This window comes from Lytechinus variegatus, chromosome 3 (assembly GCF_018143015.1).
Source record: "Lytechinus variegatus isolate NC3 chromosome 3, Lvar_3.0, whole genome shotgun sequence".
Taxonomy (NCBI): domain Eukaryota; kingdom Metazoa; phylum Echinodermata; class Echinoidea; order Temnopleuroida; family Toxopneustidae; genus Lytechinus; species Lytechinus variegatus.
Window position 1 is genome coordinate 49,081,582 of NC_054742.1, and position 17,946 is coordinate 49,099,527.

The 17,946-nt window shown below is 34.0% G+C and overlaps 1 protein-coding gene across 1 annotated transcript; it reads right to left on the bottom strand.

Moving 5' to 3' along the window:
* Window positions 1-1,159: 1,159 nt before the first annotated feature.
* On the bottom strand, window positions 1,160-16,158 carry LOC121412051. Its single transcript, XM_041604962.1, has 6 exons — window positions 16,109-16,158; window positions 13,291-13,385; window positions 12,925-12,960; window positions 12,362-12,414; window positions 5,200-5,331; window positions 1,160-2,632 (listed from the first exon to the last, which is right to left on the bottom strand). The coding sequence occupies exons 1-6, from the start codon at window positions 16,156-16,158 to the stop codon at window positions 2,588-2,590; spliced, it is 411 nt and encodes a 136-aa protein (XP_041460896.1). The 3' UTR covers window positions 1,160-2,587.
* Window positions 16,159-17,946: the final 1,788 nt, after the last annotated feature.

A 17,946-nucleotide genomic window follows, 5' to 3' on the forward strand; every position in this document is an offset into this window, starting at 1 on the left:
AACAAAAAATATCGAATGAACTACTGGAGAATATAAACTGTAAATTTGTCACAATACATTTTCAAATGAAGCTAAGTCTAAATATTGGTATGTCAAACATTCTTATCATTAAAAGTTTATTTTCTTAGTAAGAATTGAATATGGAAAAACGGGATCGTCAGAGGAAATTTTGAATATCATCTTTACTAATTTGTAGATCCACAACATGAAGTCTCATGTAAAGGTTAAATACGGTGACACGACATTTTCTCTTGCGACAAAAGCTCCGGGCTTAATTTCGTCTAAGATGTAGGGCATGGTATAGTTTGCCATTTGATTAGTGTGCGGAATTTAAAGTGGAGCAAATGTCTTGGAACCGTTAAATACATATCAATTTCTTTATTTTGTTCCCTCCCCCAGTGTTTTGAATAAGATTCCACTCACAAAATTATTTAAAGGGGTATGTAATGAAGCAAGTCGTTTGCATGGTTGGTAAATTTTCAAAAATATACTTTTAATGATAGAATTCATATTAAATATTAGGATCAGAGAAAAATATATTTCCCCAATATACAGTATATTACAACTTATATTACAATTACAATTCACTCTAAGAATAAGTACTAAAACAATTGTGAAAGTCCACATTCTGTATGCTAATCTAATCTTGTGACAACTTCGTTTCTGCAAGCTATGCATTCAACATATCAATATCATTATTTTGAGATATCGCTAACAAAATATAATAGGCTCACAAGATATACATGACATTTTATTCTTTCACGTCACAATGCTTTAATGGTAAGTTAGTACTTAGTAAGGACATTTTTGTAGTTGATGCAATCAAACAAATAAATTTAACTAACGATTTTACATAATGGGACCTGAGGTTATTTTTTCCAATCAATTCAAACACAAATTTAAATTATAAGTAGCTGTTGTGATAAATATAATACTGGACATTTACACGGCAAACATACCTAACACAAAGTATCCTTGTTCATTTTGGGGGGCATGGAAAGAAGGAAAAGGATATTGAATCTTAAAATATCATTTGATGTGAATACATCGGGATACTTCTGTGGCATACCAATAACATGCATTTGTAATCAATTCCTTTGATACTGGGGACCTTCTACGCTTTTGCAGAAAATACGGGCCATATTAAGATTTTTATACGTTTCTTTGGGTGTTTATTTTTTCCAATCTTGATATGTATAATAAGGTTGGATTATCAGCAGGACACCGAGCAATTTATCAGTATGAAATTATACATGAATTTTCCATGAAATTTAGATTATGACTTGTATAAAAGGGAATCTTTTTTACAGTGAATTTTATCATTTGCATTTGGCGCATTTTTAGTATCACTATTCCAAAGTTCATCACTTCAAGGTCAGCGTATATTTAAGAAGTATAACAGCACATGTGATGGGCTTTTGGAAATCCTAGTTCTAATTATGACCACATACTGCAATAAGTATTACTACATTATTACGTGAATCAAGAAAACTTTATATATTCTTTAATTGATTTGGAGCCGTTGCAAATATACAAAATGTAAATTACGTAAAGAAAATAATAATGATAACTATCCTTAGCTTTAATAATTGCTCAGATATTTGTGAAAAATAGTATAGGAAAAGGACACGGATAACACAACCTTACCAAATAAAACCTTTGGGAAATAATAAAAACGAGTTTGAGTTCCAGGTCTTTTTCAATCTCATAAGCTGAAGAACTCAACTTAAGTACCTAGAGTTATATGCTTGAATTTGATTGACCTAAACCTTCCAAGAGAGTATGGTTATTTTAAAATAATTAATTGTAATTTATTGTTCAAAGTCGCACAAACGGGATATATAGTTTGCTTTCATCGACTTGGGGATAAATAATTGGAATAATGTAAGATGGGATTTTGTTGTTAATAATAAATGAACAATTGCAGAACAATAGACATAGTCTTTATCGCAGTTTACGCCATCTGTGCAAGTGGGTTTGGATAAGCTGACACGACGCAGTAAAAATTAATGGATTAATAAATTAGATATACGATGATGCTAACGAGATAAAGATATAATGATGCTGGCAGCTTGATAGCACCTAGATGAAAAGCTAATAATCTCAGTCGTTAGATGCAGCTGGCTTTTCGATATTCTCTTTTTCACAGAGCATTATCTCAAAATATTATCAGACCATGCCCTCTTCTATAACACTCTGATTAAATAAAAAAAAAATGTCCGTACAATCTTGAGGTGTCTCCCGTAAATCTGCCTACAGTTTTTGTAGTATTTGACAGTGGGATACATGTAATATTACATAGAACATATTTCTTTCTAACGTAAATTAAAAATGACTGATTTATATAAATAGAGTTTTCTGTTCCTTTTTACTTGAAAGACAACCGAAATGAGTAAAAACAAATGAAGGTTTTGCATGCTTACTAGCATGGTCGATGTCTTTCTCTGTCATTTTGTCGGTGACTGTATTTCTTGCTCCCAATCCAACTTTTAAATAGGATTCAAAGGTTTATTTTCACGTTGTTTCTCTGATGAATCCCCAAAGAACTGGCAAGATACCTTACAAAGATAGAGTTATAGCATTGTAACTATAAGAAGTTTTCAAGCTCCGCCATCTCTGCCTTCTGGATCAACTGCAATAAGAGAAAAATAAATGAGAAGGGGGGCATTGCATGCTAGAAACAATTTTAAAATATCGTTTGAATCACAAATAAATTAATGACAACGACACTTAGTTTAATGTGGTTAATTGTCTCATCAAAGGTAAAACATAATGCATAAAGAAAAGTAAAGTAGATATTACATGTTTGTGAATTGTGTGAGTTTGATTGTGGATGAATAACGTACTCGTGAATGATATTGTACTTGAAATACCTTATAGTTTTATTTCATGATTATTGAAACATTATTGCATTTTCATTGCTTTAATCGCTTGAAGTTCAAACTTTTGATTTGCCTGAACTCATTTTGTCCCTTTAAAACACAGGTAGATAAGATTATCGATTATCGTGTTGATTATAGACGCCATGTAAAACACTCACGTGGGAAGAAATAAGAAAGTGAACTATCCCACTTTTATGTGGCTGAAATAGCTTATAAAACCACGCATCCTTGACTGGGTGATAGCACCCTAGTTCACAATTCACCGCCAGATAGCACACAATCTGTAAATGATTGATAAAGCATTCACGCATGTATGCATGGTATGCATGGTATGGGGAACTTTTGACAAATGCCCTCTTAACTATCCTCGGCAGAATATACATTAATTCAGTTGACAGACCCTAAGCACTGATGCAAGAAAAAGTGGAAAATTTGATTAGGAATGAATCTCTGTCATGAATGATTATATTTTATTGATTCACAGATTTTAAGTAAAACTTTGTTATGCATCAAACCGTTTCACCCCGAAACCAGATCAGTTCACGTTTATGCAACCAGTTCTGTTTTCCGTCGAGTCATTTATGTTTATCTTTAACACATCACTTCAAAAAAGCCATTACAAACGTGATTTGAGTAAATGTGTTGAAAATGAATGGTGTCAGTTTACAGCCTTTGGGGTCCATTTCTATCACCTTGGGTAAGGCTCTATTATGTGCTATTCTATTTAGACGCAGTACTCAATAACCTTTCTTTGTGGAATTATTTTTTTTATACCATGGAAGATGCATTAATAACAATGTTAGGTTTAGATAAATTCATTTGCATCGTAATGAATCTTTTCAACTGGTATATTCCAGAAAAATATTTGACGGCACGCATTTGACACACTGTCAAGTTTGTTTATATTCCCATTATATATGATTCTGTATGTTATGTTTTGATTTGGTTCGGATATTTGCCCTTTCAGTTACTTAACGAAGTATGGAAATTTTCATCGTTTACTTCTGATAATCATTATTCATTGAAAATAGTTCATGCGGTCGAATTTATAGAACCACAACACCTACACAAATGTAAGTCCTCCCAAAAGAATATAAATTGTCATATCAAATTCCAAGTGTTTGAGAAAGGTCTAGAATGCCCAGATTCCAAATCCACCATACAATTTGTAGTGTAACTGTTTTTTACGTATAACCTGATATATATAGACTTATGATAATCAATCGTCTTGTCACATCAGCCTCTGAGACTTTAGGATGGACATAGAGAAAAGTCTCTATCAGTTACTGCCGCCCTGGTTATTTTGGTAATAGAAGGAAACATCGGAAACACAATACTCGACCGAACAGTGATCATTGTGACGGTACAGTCGTGTAATGGTACTTGTACCATTTTCTTAGCTCACGACAGGAAGTGACGTAAAATCGTTTTTATTTGCCAGTGATTTGTCAGGAAGATGTTTAGATATGCTTCGACTGTTCAAAACTTTAACATATACCATGACCATGAGAGTCATTCCCTAAGGGTTTCACAGGAAGTTTTAAGCAAGTATGTACAATCTATTCCACCAAATGCCAATGCTTTCAGAGTTAATATATATATATAATATATTGTTCATTTAATAGCATTCATCCAATAATCCCTTTGGCTATTTGCTCTTGTACTCATTGATTAACTCAAATTCTATTTTTACGAATCATTTTATCAATTGATTATTTATTGATTGCTCATGAAGAGTAAAAAAGGATAATTTTAATTTTTAGATTTTCATTCTTGTTCTCTCTCTATTTTAATGGGGGGGGGGGGGTATTGTGGGTCCATTGAAACTGGAAAACTCCGATGTTGATTTACCATCAGCTCAGAATCTACATATTTCCACACCAGGGGCCCGTTGCAGAAAGAGTTGCAATCAATCGCAACTCTAAAAATCATGCGCAACTTGATTTTCAACCAATCAGCAGCGCGGATTTGGGACTTGCGATTGATTTTTTGGTTTGCGTTTAAACGCAACTCTTTCTGCAACGGGCCCCAGAGAAGTATTGAAACAGCACCAGTTTTGAATCGAACCGATGCTGCTTTGATACTAATTGATGTTGTTTTAACACTTATCTGGTGTAAGACCAAAACCAAATTGGTGTTGTTCAACACTTCTATAATGTGGACATAATTCTGGGCTGGTGTTAAATCAACACCGGAGTTTTTGCAGTGAACGAACAAATCAATTTCACCTCAACATGCTCACGTTTGCATTATGGGCTTAAAATTGTTTTCTGATGTTGTCGGTGATGCAACCTTAATTGCTCAAATTGTTACTTACTCTGTATATGTTTCTCCTCCAGGGGAACGGTAAACTGTCCAAAAGTTCCTCCAGATTTGGGGAATCAGCTGAATTCATTTGATTGTTGTCCACAATGTCCTCGTATATTATATCATCAATCTCCGACGATTGCTATAAAATGACAGTGAAAAAGGGTGTCAATGAACACGTTACTCAATACAGAATTAACAATACGAATGATTGTGCAATTATTATATAGAATTATAAATTGAGTTAATTATGCATCTCCCGAATTATCCTTTTTTTGTCTTCATAGAATTAGGACAATTTACATGATTTAGTCCACTTCAACTATTATTATGTACGAAGCTTTAATTTGTGATTTCTTAAATTTTGAAGTCCATAAACAGGATTAGCAGAGTGGTTGATTCTAGACACACCGCGTGGTGTAATTTTTCCACTATTTTTTCAGCTAAATGTTTCAACTTAACATGCACTTGGCCAAAATGAAAAAAGTCAATTAGCGGGTGTCAGTTTCTCTATAACGATCTGAATGTACACAGCCCATAGACATGACAAACATTGTTGAGTGTTTCTCGAGAAATGAAAAATATTACCGCCATACGAAAAATAGACTATTTATTTTTAACTTTCAAAGCTCTAAATAATTTTGGGGAAATTTTCACCACGGACTGTATGTTATGGCCAGGACTGCAAGATTTTCTGAAAATATTTTGATAAAAATTTAATGTGCATGGTCGAGATTTATATGCAATATTGAGAAACTGAAGAGTGATCACGTGTAAAGAACGTATATCATTGAAGTTAAGTGTGAGGGCGAACCTCTTAAGTGAACTTGTTTTAAACATGAATTCCGATTTTATTTTTTTTTTATACCAAATAATTGGTACTTTTGTAGGATCCTAAAAATCCACAAGACAATGAACTCCCCAAATACATTGAAATATAATCGCAGACATGACATATACATCAAAAGAAAATATTACGATATTCAGAGATCAATGATCCGACACATACTAGCAGGCACACAGATCCATATGAACCCATTCATACATCCACCTTAAAAATACCCACACGCATCAACGTTTATTGTGGAAATCGAGGACATGTTTTACAGAAAAATAAGTATGCCACCTTTTGTGTCACTATGGTTCTCGTACATCGATAATCATTGTGAAATTCAATCATACATAAAATACATGTTATACCGTTGCAAATTGATTTTTTTTTAATTTCACCCCTATGGATAAGTCCATATAAATTGGGAATTCGTACAGAGGATATCCGTGGTGTACTTTGCGTCCTCACTTTGAATGTGAAGTTCGTGTGCGTGTCCTCATTTTCATCTAGATGAATTGGTTCGTCGCATACACAGACATCCCACCCACCAACACACACATATAATTATATATAATATATATATATATATATATATATATATATATAATATATATATATATATATATATATATATATATAATATATATATATAAATATATAGATATATATAATTATATATAATTATATATATATTTATATATATATACATACAAATATAAATATATGAGCGATTCCAAGCAAAAGCGGACAATTTCGAAAAATTAATATTGGCACATGGTTCATGCTTTTTTTCTTACGCATCTCCTTATATACATACATAAGACTACATATATATCTTTTTTTACTTAATTTCAATTGAACAGAAAACTTTTTTTTTCTATTTTCAGTTGGATGATGTGAAGGTCATCATTTTACATCATATTAGAAGAAAAACTTCAAATATAGGTTGCAGGAAATGTTGAAAAGTGTCAAATGTGTGGTGCCGGAAAAAAGAGTAATGCGATGTCGTTGACCATAATGCGACTGACCGGAGTTTTTCTATTCACAAGAGAAACTTGAAGTGCGACTTCCAAAATCCGAATGTCTTATTTGACACTTCTATGTAAGCAATGTTTTGCAGGTATTGAAATTGACAAAAGTGTGTTGTTATATAAAAAACACTATTAAAAAGTAATCAGTCATGTTTTTTCCATGTCCTTTTTGATGCAATGCGACTGACCGATTTTGGGAACGCCAGGGCCGGTGTCCACCGCATACATCCTGTAACCATTCTGTGTGTATTGTTCTAAAGCCTCAGATGTCAAGATAAATTGACGTTATAAACTTGACAGAAAGACTGACCCTTGTAAAACTGACAGCACCAAGTATTAAAAGAGACACGTAAAAGTGTAATGCGACTTCCCGTGGAATCGCCCTATGTGTGTGTATATATATATTACATTAAACATAATTCTGTGTGTTTGTGCGTGGTGTGTATGAATTCTACATTTTATTTAAGGTACATGCGATGTTCAAGGTCAACGAATTACCCCGCAAAGGAGGTTAATGCTAATTGCACTTAGAGTTTTCTGCATGCAGGTAAAAATATCGATAGCATCTCCTGTCAAGAAATATATAAATGGATGCGTTTTGACCCGGTGTTTGCCGAGTCCCATTTACATTCATAAAACGTAGCGAAGTTATATACTCAATAGCGAGACATGAAGATGTGCCCTACTGCAATCTCTTGAAAAGCCAAACGCTATTCAAGGCTTAAGAACTGTCGATGTGGAGAGCTGTCCATTGAGATTCAATACAATTTTTCAAAATTAAGGCACTACTACTTAGAGATTAGGAATAATACAGTATATCGAATAATACAGTATATCGAACAATCTGTCGTGCTGCAATCAATCACACTGCTTAAACATTCATTTTACGGTTACGGTCACGTTAAGTAAGTTTTGTTAAAATGTCTTAAGTTTTGGTAAATCTCCCAAATGTTTCTCGCTACTCCAGTTTATTATTATTATGAATATGATTGTTCCTACTCTTATTGTGTGGATGGCATGGAATAAAAAACGTGACTTTTGTCACTTTTTTTTTACTTTCGGACGATTACTTCAGTTTGGTAATAACCATTCCTCAAGGATTGTATGTAGTTAAAATTCAGGAAATATGTTTGGTTTTAGCTTTTAGTACTATATGTAACACTAGATAATTGTTCAAATGACCCTTAAAAAACATTTGAAAAGTGAATAAAGGCGCTAAATGTTCTAAAATGTAAAATAACAATTTTCACAAAGAATTTACGGATAAAGAAAAAAGAATTTAGCGGTAAACACACTTAGATATAGAGAACAGAAAAATTATATACAAGTATAGAATTTTAGACGATGCCCCAGTTCATAATATAAAGAGTTTTTCCCGAAGTATTAGACACGTTTAACTATTGTAAACAAGTATAGACAAATAAGTATAGACAAAAATAATGAAAGATAGTATATTCCGAGCAATTTCATTGATGATAGATTATCATTGAGGAGAAAAATGGTTGAATAACAACTAGATCTGTCTCTTGCAATGTAATTATTAATCCAAGCGTTGATTTTAATTGTATTCAAGAGTTTCACTTTTTCAAACTTTTCCAAATGGGGAGAGGAGCAAAATATTAGATCGATTCATTAAACTAAGATATGTATGCTTTAATAGGTCTGCATTAAAAAATATCTATCAGGCACCCCTGATCAACTACAGCATTCTATTCAGCATCCGTCGCAAACCATAATAATTAGGGATAACATTGAAATCTTAACATTTAGTATATTGTACATTTAAACTGGTAAAGTCAAATTAGAAGAGAATCACCAAGTTTGCACATTATTTTGATGTGTAGGCATGTCAGGGTTCAATTAATGAATTTCATCACCTTCATGTAGGCCTAGCCCTTCGGTGTGTGAGAAGAATCAAGTCATTCCGTGCGTAAGCATGCCAGCCCATTGAGAAGATGGGAGTAAAGAAGGGGACCAGAGGATGAAGATTTTTGATCGTTTCATGATACTCTACCATATATTACTTTCATCTTATCTGTCTTTCTGCTCATGTTTTCACTGGTAGGATTCTTTAAAAGCTAATGAGTGGAGAAGGCACATGATGCATGGTTAAAGCCTGTGTATAGCTTTGGTAAAGGGTCAATAATGTGATTGATAATCGAATATCATCTAATATGACAGTCTTACTGAAGTGTAGAGACCGTTAGATATTTTTCCAACTGCACTTTTCTGAGAAAATTTCAAATATTCAAATCTTGGATATATAGCGCCCTCTCTCGGCGATGCTTGTTTTAAATTAAAAAAAATGGGCATTCAAGCACTTATCTTGTAAATTTAGAGATTAGATATCCAAAAGTTACAGACAAAGAATATATCTTGAAAGTTTCAGCCCATTCCATGATTTGGAATAGGATTTGATTGAAAGACAAAAACACACAGATATTTTAATTTGATCGGGTGACCCGATCAAGTTAAATTTACATGTAAAATCGCAAAATTTATCCTGTAAAACACATTTTCATTTCATATCCTCCACATCATAACTGTTATAGGGCATATCCATTCATTTCAGATAGCAATGAATTGGAATAGTGATAGGTGCATTTTGGTGGATTTACCAAAACTATATACACAAGCTTTAAGTGCTATGTTATAAATAACCAATGCCTATGTTTTCAGAGGATAAAGGTACACAACGTGGAAATGTGCTTAATATGTGACAAATTGTACGTGTTAAAACCAAATCTGAATTCATGGTCACAACTCAAGATGAGTGATCATGGGACGAAATAAAAATCCGCACAGTGCAAAACGGGGGGGGGGGGGGGGGGTGGTCTTCCAAGGAAATAAATGATACGAATAGTGTCCTCCCATGTACTGATATACATGTAGCTCAAGTCTTTTTGTGGTCTTGATAAAAAAAAGTTTAAATGTATTATGATTTCTGCGTAACTCAAATCACAATATCTACGGACTTCTTTATTTTTATTTTAGTTTGTATTGACAGTTATAAAACCGATTCTCAGAATATAAAAGCCGGTCGGGAAGGAGGTTAAACAAATTAAAACGATTAATTTTGCTCTCTCTATCACAGGCAGCCAAGTTTGCATTCTTAGAGTTGCCATGAAATGTAATATGTCTGTCTTTCTTTTGTATTTATATTGTTTGAACATGACAATGATGTCAAAACAATCATTATAATCATATTAATGATAATTGTTATCATTATGATCGTCACTTGATTTTTTTTCGCAAAGGAGGAATGCTTGGAAGCTAAAAAAATGATTTTGTTTTTTAATGAATGATTTATTGCGGGATGTATTATTTGTTACGTTTCAAGAGTTCTATTCAACATTTATTTCCAAAGATAAAAGCGTTAATACATTTATAAAGGTTACAATACAGTGGTGGTAGCAACTCAGGAAGCAGAGCTTGTGGTGAGTGCACCGTGACATATAGACAATAACGATATACATGAAAAAAATGTCCATACAAAGTACATTACATAACAAGGGGAAAAACACGTTCCAATCAAACAACCTTTTTGTCGACTGACCTTAGATATTTCACAAAGTGACGTATAAAAGTAAATCATTACATGCTCCTGTCAGAAATGATCTATATTATCTTACGGGAGCATGGGAAGTAATGTCTCTCCCCTAAGATCTGGTTCGAAAGTATTATCTTTTCATTCAGAAGGGATGCGACCCCCTTCATCCATGCATAGGCACCAAGGGCCGTCGCACTCTTAGCAAATCACTCCACCATGTCCACTGTAGAGTTGAATCTATATCTCCATTCATTATCAACGTATTGTCCCCACTGCCGCCCTTTTCTTACACATATTTCAGTATCGTCGTGTATGATTCCACTGTCAATCAGCACTGTTTTCTACATTTACCTGGTAAGCATGGTCTCTTGACTGTGCGCACCACATGATATTGCCATATATCAGAAGTGGGTACAATGTTACAATTTGAGATCGAAGTGGAACGGGCTTTTTGGGAGCAACCTATTTCAGCAAGACCATATATTCACTGAATTGCAGTGTCAAGAATATCGATATTTGAACAACCTTTTTCATCCTTTCACACAATTAAATGATAAATCTTCACTTAAAGGTACTGCTATTTGATATGGGCGAAAAGTAATAAAATATAAGCCAAAATACGTTTCCGAGAAATAAAATTTTATAGGCACTTAAGTAAACTCATATTTGATTATACTACTGGTAAAATGATGAAAATCAAAGGTAATGGGTGAAAATGATGCTATTTTTAGAGTTTTCTTTTCAATTTTTTTTTATAATACACGTCTTAGAAGATGGGGCCGATAATGTCAAACGATCACTCCGTCTTTGGTATTTCATCATAAATGTAAATTATTTCCATTTTTATATACTTGCTCAGAAAGAGAATCTTCATCAAAACAAACTATAATAAAGTTCCAATGATGAATTTAAGTTTTTCATGATGAATCAAACAATTCTTTTACACGATTTTAGAGGAAAAAAAATTGAATTTTGAAATGATCCACAAATCATATTGAATACACACAAAAATATTAAATTTGCTTACCACTCGTGTTGTTAATTTTTTATATACTTTATCCAATTTTGACCAACATTTCTTTAGCTAGCAGCTATATGTATATATATATATTATATTATATATATATATATATATATATATATATATATGTAACTCCTACTCGCATGAAGGACATCGTTTCTTTCTTGATGAAGATTAGAAGAGGCAGATGATGGAACAAGTTACATTGATGTTTTGTGAAATAAGTGTTACAAGCTTATAAAAAAATGCAAATTTCCAGTATTGCGTCTGTTTTAATATTATCTATTTACCCCAAATTACTATCTGTTGGCGTGGAATCTGAATGACGGCGAAAACACAAAGCGATCCCGTGGTTTTTCTGACACTTAACGCCAATATAGTTCATCGCACATCCTTCATCTTACGGGAGAGCGCAGATTGAAAGTGGAAACGCCATTACTTGTAACCAAACCGTTTCAATTGCCCATTAACGACACCTTTATCTTTGAAAATGATCTTATGTGTCTTAGTTAAGCGACAGACAAGTTTTTACTTCCCACACATTCACCTAAACCTATCCCCATGCAGACAGAAAAGAAGAACTGTTTGCTCAATCAGTATTTCTTCATGACAAGTACGTAAAAAATCAATAAAAAGCAATAAAAAGCAGCAATAAAAGGATTTCAAAACCACATAATTTACATCAGTACATGAAGACAAATTATAAACGTAATATTGTTGTATGAATGATTCTCTTACCTTCAGTATATCTGGTAGTGTTTGCTCGGATCTTGGACTTTCAGCTCGTCTTTCTGGTACGTAAAATGATTAAAATTTGTGGTTAGATATAAAAACATGATCTTTTGTGTATCAGTATGGGTATAATAAATATGATCTAGTGGTTGCTCTTTTCCATTTTAGATGATTATTCTGTGGTAATTTTTGACCTTATATTCTTTAAAAACGTGCTAATTCTTGCCTGATGTAGCAACTTCACTTTCATACACAACCTCCCTGATAATGGATCGGAGAACAACGAAAAAATAAGAAACTATTAACGATTTGCACGCGATCAATTAAAAAATGAGAACACCCATGTGCTCAGTAAGTGGTTGTAACACATTTTGTAAAGTCATATGTACGACCTTATTGAGATATTTGGTTTACTACACTTTTACCTTTAGGAAAGCTTTTTGACAATTGTTTTAAGCTTTCTATTATTTTCCAGCTTCTTGACATAAATATGCATATATTAAAATGCTTGGGAACTTTGTCTCTGTGTAGTGTGTGAAATCCTACCCCAAACGGTGAATAATACTTACTGCTTTGGTAGATTCGGGCGCATTTTGTCCAACATTCTGTAAATAAGAGGTTCAAACCACAATGAAATTGTTAATATGGTGAAAATGACATTATGGTAATTGGTCACATCGTTAGATTGATATGCAATCTTTTTCTTTAAGTAAATGTATTCTGCGTACACAATAACAATCACTAGAATTCTGATAAAGCAGGTGTGTGTTTTATTCTTTTCCCCCATATTTCTTATATCAACATGAAATAGAAAGATAGTCCTCTTGATTTTAAATTTCTACTATAAAAGTGGTGACATTCACGACAGTTTGAATGAAATCAACTTCATATATTCAAGCAATATCACTCCGGAAAGCCAGAGAAATATGACTTACTCTGATTTCCCGTTCTGCATTTACACGCTGTAGAATCTGAAATACATAAGGAAGATAAAAAGAGATGTTGGTTATTTTCATTTCTGTTTTTTTTTCTGTTTGGATTATCATACGTGGAAAAATTAGCAAAGACATCCTGAAACAAATAGGCCAACTTGGCAGGAATGGAGCAAGTTTGGAACACGAACCAATCAGGGAGTTCCTTTGTAATCTTCCAAATCTAACTATTGGGCCCAAGCGTTGTTCACAATATCTACTACATGTATATGACGTATTCTGTTGGAGCATTGCAACTTATAGTGATGTCACACCTGGCGGGTGTTTCACATAAAAGTGTCCGTAAGTTACGAGCGATTTAACGACCAATGACTACAAAGGAACTAAATCGACACTAACCATGCTAACGAATATTAAAGTACGTGTATGTAATTGTCTACTAAAAAAAAAAGGATCACTTGTCGTTCGTAGCTACTTCATGACACACGATTTCTAGCGATTTTAGCGATGGTATATCGACGCACGAATGGAAAGTCGTTACTTCATTTATTCCTTTTCCTTGATATGAAGAGAAAATATTAAGAAAATGCAGTTCTCGATATCAGGAAATGAGGTTAAATGAGAAAACGGTTCACCACATGCTTAAGTAGAGGTTATATTTGGGTTAATTGAACATGACTACTTTGTGATCATGTTTTATCACTGTCCTAGACGTTTTCCTCTAGAATAAAGATACATTTCTATAGTAAGAACAAGTGACATGGGGATCGCATGGATTTTCTTGGCTCTAAATGGAAGTCAAGTAATGGCAGGTGTTTTTCCAAGGTAATGATACCTTTTTCTTATAGAAATAACTATAAAGGAGACATTTTGTCTTCAGAAGAAATTGATATCGGTGCACACGTCATTCTACTTTTCTGTTAAAAGGGAAGATAGTCGTGTGCAAGATGACACACTTAAACGCCAAACAAGAAGCGAGGTGAGAAAGGGCGCGCGCTTCAAGTTCAGCCTTAAAAGGGTTCTATCTGTTGGTCCCTAGCGGCGAAAGGTGGCAATATATAGGAGACGTATGTATGGATGAGAAAAAGAGGCTATGAGAGAAGGCGAAGAAATTAGAGTGCAGATAGATGGAGATAAGAGAAATAGAAATGGGAAAGATTATCAAATACATAAGGTAGACGGGAGAGGCAAAGATTATTTAAAATTATAAATACAATATTGAAACGGTAAGGATAAAGATAGTAAAAAGATTCGGCTTAGGGAGGTTTAATACTAAACGAGAAAAAAATCACTTCATTCATAAAAAAAAATAATGAATGGTATCATAAGATTTGTGATATAATCGTAAAATGTGACATCATTTCCTCCAAACCTGCAAAGATTGTCGAAACTATATTCCTCGCGGAATCGAAAGATGTCTTTTGGATAAGAAATACATTGTATATATATTTTATCACTTCCTAAATTTAATTTCTATGATTTCTGGTTTTTCTTCATTTAGCAGTATAATCTGGCACACATTTCGAAACGTATATTTTACCGACGCTTTTCTATGTAATAGGAAGGAAGTATGTAGGATCTTTTTTTTCAGTTGTAAAGCACATGCGATATAGGCATAATATTTATTTTCTTCGGATCGGTTAGTATTTGAACATACAGATTTGCTATGCTTAAAATGCTAGCGCGATCGATATTCCTAGTGAAATATAACCTTCTGTACACTGTTCCCGTTATTTCAAATGTTTCTCTCATTCACACGACACAGGGAGAATTGGTAAGGAAAGGTTATCGCGGAGATCACCAAAGTCAGGCTCTTTCTGGAAATTCCCATCTTAAAGCAGTTTTTTTTTTTTTTTTTTACTTCAAATCAAATTCGATACCCCTTTCAAAAGAAAAGTCCTTCTTTTATTACACTGATGATCTGTAGCGATTTTACAAGCTAATGTGGGAGTGTTCGATGATAAAGACTCCCTTCGTTTCTCATGCCGCTCTCCGTCTTATTTCTTCTTCTTCCTCTGAGATGAAAGCTTGCTATTAAGTTCTGTTCTGCGTGTGTAAAATGTCGTTCTACATTAAGCTATTCGATACTATAATGCAGAATGTAATTGGAATCGAAGTTCCAAGGTTGCAGTCGATATAGGCATTGATTACATGCATGAAAGCACAATATATCAAATGAGGATAGACGTCCATTTTATGAGGATATCATTTTCACCAATTTGGAGGCAAATCAACACAGTATGAAAGGGCATCGGAACATTATCGTTTCATGATAAAATAAGTTCACAGTTTGTGCTGAAGTTTAATCATTTCATGATGCTTCTCAACAGTATTTACATTATTTGGGTACATTTTTTACGATCAGATCAGAGGGGGCGGCAGAGCGGCCCCGCCCCTCTATTTTTTTGGCAACCTGCACAAGAAAGGTGTCTTTTTAAACTTTAGATAAACGCTTAAAACAGAAGAAAAGATTGGAGGTATTATACAAATGTTTATTTTACGGCCTTGTAACGGCCGGTCCGACCCCCATAGGCCTACTTGCAGTCGCACGGCATTCTGTTGGTTCACATTTTACGCCACTCACGCTACCCGCACCTGCAAGCCATTAAAAACCGAGTAGCTCTGCATATACATGATATAGGAGGATATATGCGCTACTGTAATACTAGTAGTATAGGCCGAAAGGCGAAGACATAGGTCCTACCCATAGTTATGGTCCTACCAGTTGCCAAATTTTGACATGGCGCAAAAAGGAAGCAACAGCTCTCTCTTTTCGACAGTTCCCCCCCGGAGTTTTTCACACAAAAGGTTTGCTCCTGACTTTTCTCCAAAGTAATAGCTTAGTGTTAGTTCAAGGATCACCATGCCCATGTTTGAGATACGCAGCTTATTCTTATTTAAAACGTGCTTAAAGGTCAAGTCCACCTCAGAAAAATGTTGATTTGAATCGATAGAGAAAAATCAGACAAGCACAATGCTGAAAGTTTCATCAAAATCGGATGTAAAATAAGAAAGTTATGACATTTCAAAGTTTCACTTATTTTCAACAAAATAGTTATATGAACGAGCCAGTTACATCCAAATAAGAGAGTCGATGATGTCTCTCACTATTTCTTTTGTTTTTTATTGTTTGAATTATACAATATTTCAATTTTTACGAATTCGACGATTAGGACCTCCTTGCCTGAAGCACAAAGTGTTAAAATAATGGAATTCCACGTGTTCAGGGAAGAATGAAACTTCATTTCGCATGACAATGATGAGAAAATAAAAATATTTCATATTTCATAAATAAAATACAAAAGAAATTGTGAGTGAATGATGTCATCAACTCTCTCATTTGGATGTAACTGGCTCGTTCACATAACTATTTTGTTGAAAATAAGCGAAACTTAAAAAAAACCCATAACTTTCTTATTTTACATCCGATTTTGATGAAATTTTCAGTGTTATGCTTGTTGAATTTTTCTCTTTTTATTCAAATCAAGTTTTTGTTGGGGTGGACTTGTCCTTTAAGTTATCGAGCTTTAGATCAGAATATAAAAACAATCTGCTCGCCCTTTGCGCTCGCATTATTAATGTAGAAAGATACCCGATTTACCACTGGCATCCTCTTCATGATTTACAAAACATGAATAGAGTGCCCCCTCTTGAGGTCTGAAATCTCATTTTTTTCTGTTCATTATTACAAAAAGTGCTTAGAATGTCCACTTTTAAGGTCGAAATGTCAAAAATTTTAGCTCGCGCTTCGTGCTCGCACTATTTATCTTCTTTAAATCAGGACATTGATATAAAACAGCAATTTTGCTGATCTGTTAGCCCTGTGAATTTTTGTCTCGCCTGCATAGCAGAGCGAGACTATAGGCACCGCTTTTCCGACGGCGGCGGCGTCAACATCAAATCAAACCTAAGGTTAAGTTTTTAAAATGACATCATAACTTAGAAAGTATATAGACCAAGTTTATGGAACTTGGACATAAGGGTAATCAAATAGTACTGAACATTCTGCTTTTTTTACGGCCCCTTATTGACGAAAGCTGGATCCGCCCCTGAAGATATTAACAACGATATTGTACCGTCTGTGCGTGTTCAACAATGTGCATGTGATAAAGTAACCTTAATCATGTTAATGCAGAAGACAGCAGGACTAGAAGAGTCGAAGAAAATCCAAACCACTGGTGGCCTCTCAAGTGCAAATTCACCCACTCCGATTTTCTCAGATTTAGGGAAGAAAATTATAAAATTATGATAAATCACTCGTAAATATTGACCAGCAAAGTAATCATTCATCTGATTTTATCGAGATATACATGTATGTATATATATTAAGCATTTTCATTTATATAAGAAGAAGGGATTGAAACTCTAATGATATCATTCCTTCACATTTGACATGATTCTATTGCTGATAAATATTGACACGTTTGGAAGGTAATTGGAAAGATAAATCACTTTTTCATGCCATGATGAAGTAGATAATACGAATGAGAGAAAATTCTATCCTCAATGTCCTCGCCAACACAAACCACTACTAACTTGATCATCTCCATCACCATCGCATCAAAGCTATCGGCACATGTATGTGACCACCACAGGTAGGGGAGGTGCGATAGCTCTTTCAAACTGCCTCCCTATCCAGTGATCCGGATCCAAAACCAT